Source organism: Ursus americanus, chromosome 8 (assembly GCF_024610735.1).
Source record: "Ursus americanus isolate L20-20 chromosome 8, mUrsAme1.1.p, whole genome shotgun sequence".
NCBI classification, from domain to species: Eukaryota; Metazoa; Chordata; class Mammalia; order Carnivora; family Ursidae; genus Ursus; species Ursus americanus.
In genome coordinates, this window is record NC_142134.1 from 44256983 (window position 1) to 44268653 (window position 11671).

At 43.4% G+C, this 11671-nt stretch overlaps 1 protein-coding gene across 1 annotated transcript in view; it reads right to left on the minus strand.

The window, feature by feature from the left end:
• SPATA18 (spermatogenesis associated 18) overlaps positions 1-11671 on the minus strand; it is a 59799-nt gene that overhangs the window by 47506 nt on the left and 622 nt on the right. Inside the window, exons 2-8 of the mRNA XM_087864139.1 lie at positions 11510-11650; positions 11237-11318; positions 8219-8547; positions 5112-7393; positions 4840-4907; positions 2528-2748; positions 1820-1981 (exon numbers count right to left, since the gene is read on the minus strand). Of these exons, the coding sequence (XP_087720265.1) occupies positions 1820-1906 (87 nt within the window). The 5' untranslated portion in view covers positions 1907-1981; positions 2528-2748; positions 4840-4907; ... (2 more) ...; positions 11237-11318; positions 11510-11650. The remainder of the gene's footprint in view (positions 1-1819; positions 1982-2527; positions 2749-4839; positions 4908-5111; positions 7394-8218; positions 8548-11236; positions 11319-11509; positions 11651-11671) is intronic.

The following is an 11671-nucleotide window of genomic DNA, read 5'->3' on the forward strand; positions in this document are numbered from 1 at the left end:
CAAATGCAACAGAAACACTAGATAGCCCAAGAAAAAGATCGCACAGGGAAATGGCCACTTTGGAAAGGCACTGATCTCCAAGAGTGCAGTGTCTATGAAGTTGGGGGGAGGAGCTTGGCATGGGGAAGAGTATCTACATGGAAATGATTTCAGTGACCATAGAGAGTGAGGTGGACCACCGTTACTGAAAAAGGAAATTGTAATCAACTTTGGTGTTTCTCAGTACTTATGAGTAGTTTCTAAAACAATCATTTAATTTGATCCAGTCAAATGCTAGTGTCATTTGCGTTAAACATTGTCTTGTGACAAACTGAATATACTTTTTGTAAAAAAAAAAAAATCATTTTTTTTAAGTAATCTCTACAGCAAATGTGGGGCTCAAACTTATAACCCTGAGATCAAAAGTCCCACGCTCTACCAACTAAGCCAGCCAGGCACCCCAAACTAAACATTCAGAGTTTATTTAGGCCAAGGGGCAATAACGAAAGAAGGGGGGGGGGGGAGGAAGGAAGAAAGGAAGGAGAAAAGGGAAAAGGAAGAAAAAATATGCTGTAAGAAGTTTTAAGAGGTAACTTTTAATTTTCCTGCAATCTTGATGGGGAAGGAATAGTCACAGTGCTCATTCTTTAAAAGTGGGCCAAGATGGTAAACACTGAACACTAGAAAGGGGGCAAGGAGCAAGCTGTAGGTGTCCTTCAGCTGCCCTCTACCACAGGAGGCCTGGTCAAAGGGTGAATGGGAAAGGCTAGAGACTCAGACAGCATCCAGTTGCATTTTTCCTGATAGGACTCCAGAAACAAGGCGATTTAAATTCAAAGAAATTTGGGATCTGAAAAAGAACATCATCTAGTTGAGTGAGTCTGTCCTATTTAACAGATGAGGTACTGAGACCCAGAGAGGTGAAATAAATTCAGCCAGTACTACCTAGAGCCAGACCCAGACAGAACTTGGTGTGGGGGAAGGGTCTCATTCCGGGTCCACAGGTGCCCAGGTCTGTCCGCCTCACTGTAGGAGTGGGACGCTCCTATTTAAGACAGAGAGATCAAACCCAGCAAATGCAACACTGAATTGTACTTAATGTGCGGGGGAGGTTAACGCGAGCTGGAGTGGGGGGTGGGGATTTATGAGACTTGAAGAGCTCTATGGGTTTGATGACAAAATATTGACTTCCTACAAATGCCTTGGTAACAGGCCTCCTGAAGTCTGCCTTGGTGTGAAATTGTGCCTTACTTGCCATGCTGACCAGCACACAAGTGAAACCCGCAACGTTGACAAGTGTCCATCTCACTGACATCTGGGTAATAACTCCGGGGAGTATTTTTATAAAAATTCATTTTGATACAAACCCTGAGTATCCTCAGAGACGTGCGGAGAGGCAGGACCAGGGGTGCAGTAAAAAACATTAAATTAAATTAAATTTTAAGAAAACAATTCGAGTTAGGGATAGGGAAGCGGAATGCTAACGGAGGGAAAGGAAGGAAAAGCAGCAGGCTGGACCCCTGGCGGACCTTTGGTCTTTCCCGTTGCTAGGGCCGCCAGCGTCCTTGGTTACCGCTCGGCAGAAGGTGCTGTGTGCGGACTCCGAGTCTGCGCTCCGCGGGCCGCGCCGCCCCAGCGCCCCGTGGCGCCGCGGGGAGAAAAGGGCACCGGCAGACCCGTGCCCTTCCTTCCTCCCCCGCGACCCGGGTCCAAGACCGGGTCCGGGTGAGGAATGGCGGTCGCCGGGGCTTTGCTAAGCGACCACCCCGAGCCAGCCCTAAGAGGGCTCTGCCAGGAACTAAAGCGAGGGCGAGCCCGGGGCTCTCCCACCCGGACTCACGTTGTACTCCCTCAGCCAGCACTCCAGCTTGTCGTGCATCGATCGTAAAGTTTCGCTCGAGACCAGTTTCCTCAGGTTTTCAGCCATCGCTCACTTTAACACTCGGCCCCACTCTGGGAGATGGAGACGTGGAGGGGACGAGGCGCTGGCCTCCGCAGGACCCTGGGGTGATGTGGCGGGAAGGGTGTTATTTTCCGGATGGACTCAGAGCGCGGCTGGTGCTTCCATCCTCCCCCTCGGGTCAGACCGGGCAGGGTTCGGGAAGCCGGGGGGGAGGTGCCCTGGGCCACAGCCGCCGCGCCTCATCCGCCGCCCCGCGCGGTCTCTCGGCTCCCCCGCGGCCGCCCCGAGCCCGGGCCATAAATACCCGGGCGATTATTAAACAAACCTTGACGTGGGCGGGCGGCTGCTAGGGACGCGCCCCGCGCGCCTTGGCAACGCCCGCCTCCGTGGCCAGCCCCAACTGCAACTCCCACCCAGCGCCCACCCCGCCGCTCTCCCCGCATCCCCCGGGGCCGCACACCCGCCCTGGCGCGCCCTGGAGCCGCTCCTGCTCCTGCTCCTGCTGCTGCTGCTGCTTCTGCTGCTGCTCCTGCTGGCCGAAGGCGAGGCCGCCCAAGGCCCCTGACCCTCGGGATGGGGCCGGGGGCTGGAGGGGTTGAGACTACAGTGGGCGGCGACTTCGTCCCTTGATGGACCGAGACTCACCCGCAGGGTGGGAAGGGGGCATCTCGAGGTCTCTTGCCCGAAGGTGGTTTCTCCGTTGACAGTTTGGTTAGGCAGTAGGTAAGCACCTGTTTGGCGTCTTCCTTTATTCTTTAACTTCTCAGACCTTCACTGCTTCATGTGTAATCCGTAGGATTTGGTGGGTGCCCAAGTCAGGAGATTTGAAGCTCCAGGACGTTCACAAACCAAAGTTAATCCTCTGGCTTAGACAAGATTTGGTATAGTTTTAGAATCACTGAGCACTCTAAAGTTTCATTTAATTCTCATTCTCTCACTGAAACTGTGAAAGTTCAGACCCCATTTGGCACTATTTCAAAAGGGTGCATTAAGCCACAGTGATAGTTTAAACTGCTTAAGAAATGAAACAATTTCAACCATCATTAAGCACTTTAGAAGCCCTTATTTTATGTGCATCAAATGATGAGCTGATTGCAAATCATTCTTATCTAGTCATTAAAACAGCAGGAGTGGGGCCCCAGCGAGCTAGCTAGCCAGTTTAATTCAGTTCCATTTCTTTAGATGCTTGAAAATATATGAACATTGCCCATGTCCAGATATGGTAATATTCAGAATTATATCACCTCTTTTTTTTTCCTTATTTCTCTTAAATACAGTGGTTTTACTGTCCTCCAATGAAAATGAAAGTCTCATTTCTGGAGCCTGGGTTGCTACTACCTTCTGTAGACTACAAAATAAGAACTCTAAAAGTTCTCATCACAAGGAAAAAAATTTGTGACTATGCATAGTGATGGACGCTAACTAGACTTACTGTGTTGGTCATTTCACAACATATGCAAATACTGAATCACTACGTTGTACACCTGAAACTACTATAATGTTATATGTCATTTAGATCTCAATAAAAACAAAAGGAACAATAAGGATGGCCATAAGGGGACATAACATGTTTTATCATAGTAGAGTACTAAAGTAAAAGAAAAACAAACAAACAAAAAAACACTAAATATTCATTAGACAGTTTCTTCCTTTAAAAAATATGTAAAGAAGGAGGAAGGGGATGGACAAAAATCCCACAGATTTCTTAATTTGGGGCCAATTATTGCACATTTCAATAGGCAGTTGGAATATTTGAGCAGTCCTATTTACTTATTCATAAAAAGCACGTTGGAATATTTGCTTATGTCTGATTAGGGATTAAATCCTCTTCCTTTCTGTGGGCTCTTTAAGTGCTACTCCTTGGTGACACTGTCCATAAACAAGGGACAATAGTTCTTACTTCACAGGATTATTATGAGACTAAAAAAATTCGTGTGAAGTGTTTAACACAGTGCTTGGCACAGTGCTTCACAAATGCATGATCATTATTACTACAGTGTAGATCACAGTGTTATATTTAATAGAGATAACTAGGTTGGAAACAATCTAAATCTCTAACAATAGGGTGATGGTTGAGCAAATCCTTCAATGAAATGTTGCACAATAGAAATCTTGTTACTGAAGAATATCTGGTATCTAGGAATTCTCACTACATAAAGTGGAAAAAAGCAAATTATATATATTATATAAACTATATTATCTAAATTATACATATTATGTTATATAATATGAACCCAAAGCATGATTATAGATTATTTTAATTTGCTCCTTTACACTTTTCTGATTTTCCAAATTTCTACCATGAACACTGATTGCTTTTATGAAAACTTAGTCAGAAGCAGAGTTACCCAAAGAATTTTACCACCTTCAGAAAAATGTTAGCCAAAATTTCAATATTAAGCTGACTCAAAACAGAATGTGCTTTGACCTAATGTCCAAATTACTAATGTAATAGTCTTATAGTCTTAGGATAGAATGGATCTTTGAAATCACTTTAGAATTTGCTACCTGATATTGTTTATCTTTACATATGCTCTAGCCCCACAGCTGGATTCGAGCCCCTTATTGCCTGCAGTCATTTCGGGTACCTCTTGGTTTCCCCAGAACTCCAGAGCATGTGCTGTGTGTAGCAGGAACTTCACGTTTATCAATAACAAAGCAGCATAGCCATCTGTGACTCAAAACGAAGGAAGTGTTCTAGGTATTTATTCATTATTTACTCCCCACTACTTCCAAAAGAGGATCTGAAATAACTTACAGTAAGAGACTTGTAGAAAATATCATTGTTAGATTAGATTAGATTTTTTAGTGGAAAAAGCAAAAATGCCCCCAATTTAAGCCTATGTACGAAGATTGAGCTTCATTTAACATTTAATCTGTACCTTGTAGAAGCCAACGCAGAAAGGAAAATGACTTTTATGATCATTATTATTATTTGAGTTTAAAAGCATACATACCACTTCTTTGAATGGAACACATTTTCCTGGTACCAATTACAAAATATGCTTATCCTTTTCCGAAGAGCCTAGAACAACACAGATGATGGTGTCTTTAATACCTCCCCCACTTTTTTTAGAAAATACAGAAACGATCTTGACATGATTGTTTCTTGTGGTCACCTTTGATCAATGCCAAGGGGGGTAACACTAGAACTCATATCAAAGAAAGGGCTAAGCAATTTCTTAGCTCTCTGGTGATGTTACCTGATACAAGCTTAGAACTTCCATACCTGTAGGAATAAGCAGACATCCTCATAAGTGCCCTTCATAATGATCCCCTCCACAGAGCTTTTGATGAGTGCTGGATGGCAATCAATTTAAGAGAGAGCTGGGGGCACCTGGGTGGTGCAGTCGTTAAGCGTCTGCCTTCGGTTCAGGGCGTGATCCCGGTGTTATGGGATCGAGCCCCACATCAGGCTCCTCTGCTGAAAGCCTGCTCCTTCCTCTCCCACTCCCTCTGCTTGTGTTCCCTCTCTCGCTGGCTGTCTCTATCTCTGTCAAATAAATAAATAAAATCTTTTAAAAAGAGAGAGAGAGAGCTGGATCCTGGATTGCAAATCATCTGTGTTGCTGATGAAAGAAGAATCCATATGCTTCATATTACAAGCATGTAGCCAACCAGGTTGAGATTCTATTTTTAAAGCTTATTTTTTATACATATGGAAGAAAACATCAGATTACTAAAGGCTCTATTTGGACAGCATTTGAATTTTGTCTCAATTTGATTATTTTAGGATATTCTCACTAGGCAATTATTTGGAAAGAAAAGATAAAATCAAATTTTTATTTCGTGGTACACTAGCAGGTATGTTGAAGAAGTGGAAAGAACAATACCCTTGGATCATGATGAACCCTCTTGCTTTATCTCACCCTCTGCCAATTAGTGGTTTCCTGTGACTTTATATAAGTCTTTAATCACCCCGAACTTCACTTTTTTCCATCTACATAATGAAAAACATAGACTAGATCAGCTCTAAGATCTCTTGCAGTTCTGACATTCTTTAATACTGGTTGTTTCGTTTGTTTCTTTTAACATACTGGGTATGGTTCAGATTGAGCAAATCTTGCCCTTTATTTCAAGTTTTGGTTCACAGTTCAGCTTAGGTCAAGTCTGGATTCTGAGAGCATTAGTCAATCACCGAAAGTTGAGCATTTTTCTTGAGTACAATTTACTCTGCCGGCTTGCTGGAATAACTAACGCACCTAACCTAGGAAATAAGCAAGGGGTTTCTCTATAGTTGCACTTTGAATAAATTTAAACCCAGTGGAAACGGACAAAATCTTCCTAACTCCCCCCAGGCTCTCAGAGCTCATCCCCGTTCTTCTTCATGCTTTCTCTCTTTCACTTTTGGACATGTTGATATTGTTGCAATTATCACACTATATTAAACTTATTTGTCTGCCTCCTGTATAAGCTTGTGAGCTTCTTGAAGAAAGGGACAGAGGTTTATTTAGCTAAGCTCAGCATAGCAACTGACTCATTCTAGGCCCTCCATAAAAGTCTGTTGAACTTGAGGCGCCTGGGTGGCTCAGCCAGTGAAGCATAAGCGCCCCAGGGTCCTGGGATCGAGCCCTGCATCGGGCTCCCTGTGCAGCAGAGAGCCTGCTTCTCCCTCTGCTGCTCCCCCTGCTTGTTCTCCCTCTCTCTCTCTAATAAATAAAATCTTGTTTAAAAAAAAAAAGCTTGCTGAGCCAAATTGTTAGTAAAAAGTGAAAGAAAGAAAAAAAGAAAGAAGGAAGGGAGGGGGGAGATGATTGGCTACTTTACATCTGATGTCATAATCCTGTTGAAGCAAAAGAAAGCAAAGTTTTACTAGCCAGTTGGTGGTTCTTATGGCATCATAATTCTACTACCCATCCAGGAGCCACCTGTTCTAGAGAAGGGTCATGTGACAAATGTCTGGATGGAATAGGAAAAGTCCTTAATTTTAGAGTCCTTAACTCTAAATGTTACCTGCATCGGTCACCTGGGGAGATTTTTAGTTGGGGGATTTTAAGACACCAACAAAAGATTCACCGAACCCAGTCAGTGTAGTGAGAGGTGTGTCTGTATGGAGTTCCACCCTGCTCTAAACACAACCACAGGCAACAGACTGCAAGGACGTACAGTGGCATCCTCATCCTCACTTTCAGTTCTTCCTCACTAAGGACAGTTGCCCACCCTTAGCCAGGGTGGCTGAAAGAATATCCTGTTCAGCTCTGGCCTGGATGCTTTTACAGGCACCCCAATCCTCTTCTGCGTGCTGTGCTCTTCTTGTCCGACAGCTATCTGGTTAGGACCTTCTTTAGGGTAGGGCCTGGTGCATCTGAAGAAAATCTTTTAACCTTTTCTCACCCACTTGCATGAAGCTTCCTTTAAATCCAGTTTTCCTTGGTGGTCTTGCTGGGGCGCTTTGTCTCCATTCCCCGGTAGCCAAACACTCATTTGTCCATGTACTTCGTGTTCTCTAGTCTGAGGGCTCCTCGCACTCATTTTAGCAGCTTCATTGGGTCCTTTTTGTTCTCTGCTACACTGCAGGAAAGGAAAAGATTTTAAAAGATTTTAAAAGAAAAAAAAAAAAAAACCCACTGCCCATTGGAGAAAGACCCAGTTGGTTGGGATCTGAGCTGAAGGCAGGTTCCCCTGCTGCACAGAAGCAGGGATGCTGTTTCCCGTGTCATGCCAATAAGCATTCCCTGCTCACAGCAACAGCTCAGAATGTTTCTGTAGAATTATTTCATGCCTCTTATTGGTTACGTTACACAAATAAAAGAAAGATTTTGATCAATCACAGTGGTATCACCTTAGCACCTAAACTATAGAGCTTTTGTAGCAAATACAGATTAGAAGGGATGGGAGCCAGTGTAGTGTGACTTTTGAGAGCCACAAGATACCCCTCCTATCGCCACCCAGGTTTTCATTATCATTGTGATGGAATATTGAGGCATCCTTGCCCTCAAGGTTTTCAGCTCCGCTAGCTAAATGCAATGGCAAATACTTGGCTCTGAAAATGGCCATCGAAGAGGTGCACTTAGGACACATTAAGGTGTTGCAAATGTACATTGGGTGTGATCTACACTGTAAGGTGTCCTTATTTAAATATCCCAGCAGAGGACCTAGGACAACGTGAGGGCAGTCCCTAAAATGAAGGATGTTGAAATAGGTTTTTTCATCACATTTGATAAACATTGACTGGATTTCTAGGTGACAGAAACATCTGCCTTAATCCTAAGGCAGGATTAGACTTGGTCTCTAGTCCCTAGCATCTCACAGCCTATTCAGAAGAGAGATACGTAACCATAGATCAATGTGACAAGTTACAATAGTAAATAAAATTCTATGGAAATACTTACTGACCCTTCCCTTACTTCCTCCTCCAGCTCCCTGAAGAAAGGATCAAAGGAAGTTGTAGAAGAGAGTGACATTTATAGCCAAATCTGGAAGGATGGAGAGGAGTTTCACCGGGAAGAGAAGAGATGATGGAACAGAATGGACAGTAGCAAAGAGGCATGAAATTGCATGGACAGGCAGGGAATGATGAACACTAGTCCAGGGTGACTTTAGGGTATTCAGGCAATCAGAGACAAGACTGTGAAGATAGTCCTGGGTTCACCTGTGATAAGTCTTGCACATCAAGCCGAAGAAGTTGATCATGATTTTGTAGGCAGTGGGGAAGCAGCAAAGACCTGTAAACAGAAAAATGATATGTTTGAGTCTCTTTTTTATATCATATTAGTGCTCCGAGAGGTGAAGTTGGAGTAGTGATGGACCCAGAAAGAGTGCTTACGGGACACAGATTGGAGAGTTAATGAGGTTCTTCTCTGGAGTAATGCATGGTGACCATTAGCGTGGACATGCATGTCAGAGACACTTAAATGTTAGTAATATTTTTTACTCAATAGAAGAAAATTAATCCAATATTCACTCATTGGAGTTATTAAGTACATATTATTTACTTGGTTCTTAGTATGTTCAGGATTTGGAACACAGAAGTGGTAGCACATTACCGCCGCTTTGTAATGAACTTACAGTCTACTCTGGAACGAACTATACGTGCATGAAAAGTAAAATAACACAAGACAGTGTATTATTAAGTATCAAAGGGGCATCATAGCAAATCAGTGCAATAACAATTACTGAGGGCCACAGAAATCAGAAATTTGTGACGAGGGGAAAAAAAGTAAGAAGGGCTTCCCAGAAGAGCTATCCCTTGAGCTGAGTTTTGGTGGACAAGGAGGAGAACAGCTATAGATAAAATAGAGAAATAGCCACATTGCAAAAGCACAGAGACATTAAGAACTTGATGCATTCAGGCAAACAGATGGGAACTGCAAATACTACACGACTGGAGTGAAGGGTGAGTTTGTGGAAGGAGCAGGAAATGAGGCTAATAAGAGGTAGACAGGGACCAGAAAGTACAGAGCTTTACGTGCTAATATAAAGAATTTTCATTGTGAAAGTTATTGGAGGATTTTCAGGTTCAGGATGGAGTGTCCTGATTAGGTTTGTATTTTAGAAAGATCACACTACAAACAGTACAGAATGACTTTGAAGGTTTCTGACTGGACGGTGGTGTCATTCGCTAAGGGAACACGCAAACAGCAGATTGGAGGGAAAGATTTTAAGTCCAATTTTTTTTCTTACAGATTTTATTTATTTATTTGACAGAGACAGCGAGAGAGGAAACACAAGCAAGGGGAGTGTGAGAGGGAGAAGCAGGCTTCCCACCAAGCAGGGAGCCCGATGTGGGACTCGATCCCAGGACTCTGGGATTATGACCTGAGCCGAAGGCAGATGCCTAACGGCTGAGCCACCCAGGCACCCCAATTTTAAGTCCAATTTTTTGATGTGTAGGGCTTGAAGTATGTGTTAGTTTCCTAAGGGCTACTCTAACAAATTTGATGACTTAAGACAACAGAAATTTATTTTCTCACAGTTCTGGGGGTTAGAATTCAGAAAATCAGCAGAGCTGGTTCCTTCTGGAAGCTCTGAGGGAGAATCTGATCCATGCCTCTCTCCTAGCTTCTGGTAACAGGTCTTGGCATTTCTTGTCTTACAGAAACATTTCTCCAAACCCTGCCTCCGTCTTTACATTGTCTTCTCCTCTGTGTGTATCTTTGTCCTCTCCTCCTCTTTTAAGGACACCAGTCACGAGATTTAGAGCCCAACCCAAATCCAGGGTGATCTCTCTTGAGATCCTTAACTTATTTATATCTGCAAAGGCCCTATTTCCAAATAACATCACATTCACAGGTACTGGTGATTAGGACTTGGATATATTTTTGTCGGGGGACACTATTCAATGTATTATAAAGTGAAAGAAGGGATAACTGTCTTCATAATCTGACTAGTCCTCTAGTTTTTGTTTGCACTTCCATAGGCAAAAGGAAATACAGAATTAAAGACCGTGTTATGTTGTAGAAAGAGCAAAAACTTTAGTCAGAAGGATCTAGGTTCAATCCAGGCTTTATATTAGTTGAAAACTTGGTTAGCCTTTTAACCTCTATGAGTCTTGATTTCTTTATTTGTAAAATGGGGATAATATGACCTATTATAAAAGTGGCAGGGAAGTTAAAGACATTCCCAGGCATATGGTAGACTCTACTGTTTCAAAAAAAAATAGGGGTGAAGATAACAGATTTGGGAATAACCCACATTAAAGATGGGGTTATGTGAGTATACTGGGTGTTTAGACTATAGCAACTGGCATCAAGAAGAATTGAGAGGCGTCCTGTCAGAGAGATGGAGGTCAGCAATGAGGACGCCAAGAGAAGGTGACTTTTCAGACAGTCAAAGGGGCACTTGGCATCAAGAAAATTAACTACCAAGTATCTTACCACCTAAGTCAAAGAGAAGTTAACAAAATAAAGGCAAGGCTTCTAGTCTTAAAAACTGGGGTATCAGGCAGATTTCTAAGACATTTATGAAGTTTCTGTGCTATGCTAGGCATTCCAGGTAAAAGGATGAGTAAGAAAAGGACCTTCCAGACAGAGCTCACCATCTTTCAGGTGACATCAGACAGGTAAACAAGATAAAATACAATGCAACGTGATGTGCTACAAAAGAGAGCAGAGTTAAGAGACAGACCAGCCAAAAACTGCCTGTGGGAGCCTGGGAAGGCTTTAGAGAGAATGTGACATTTGGATGGATTCTAGGAGGATGAATAAGAGTGTGCTCGCCAGAGAGAAAAAGAGAAGCTCTTCCCAAGCAGAGGGAAAAGAGGCAAAGCATAGGAAGGAAGGACTATGGCACCAGAACTGGAGACGGGAACTGAGGATCTGTCAAAAGCCTAGTTATCTGAGCTGATAAATGGAACCACAGTCAGGCTATTAACAGACTTACTGCTGACTCCCAACGCTTTGGGCTACAACTTACAGTTGTCCTGGTTAAGACGCAGGTTTGTCCTAGAGATCCTAGCAGGACTGGGCATAGAGATGTGAGTCAGTGGTTCTAGCATCTGGGGAAGAAAATATAGAGATTGATGACCAGGGAGCTACGGACATTAGCCAAAATCAGAGAGAAGGGAAAAGTTGGTGAGGGATTTCTTATGCACCAGATGATCTTAATTTACACTTTACAGCAATGTTCCCATGTAAAGCAGGCAGAGCAGTGAAATAACAGCTCCAGTCACCAAAAAGCAAAATTGACCTGGTTCCTAGAGAAAGCAAGCTTGTGCCAGCTGGTCTCTTTGCTGTTTCCTGCTGTGAGGCAGCCCTGGGGCCCAAAGATGCTTTCTGGAAGTGGTTTCAGCTACTTGAGGAACAGTGCTTCCACCTCGGTTTCACTGCACTGAAAGCAAAAAACAAAAAG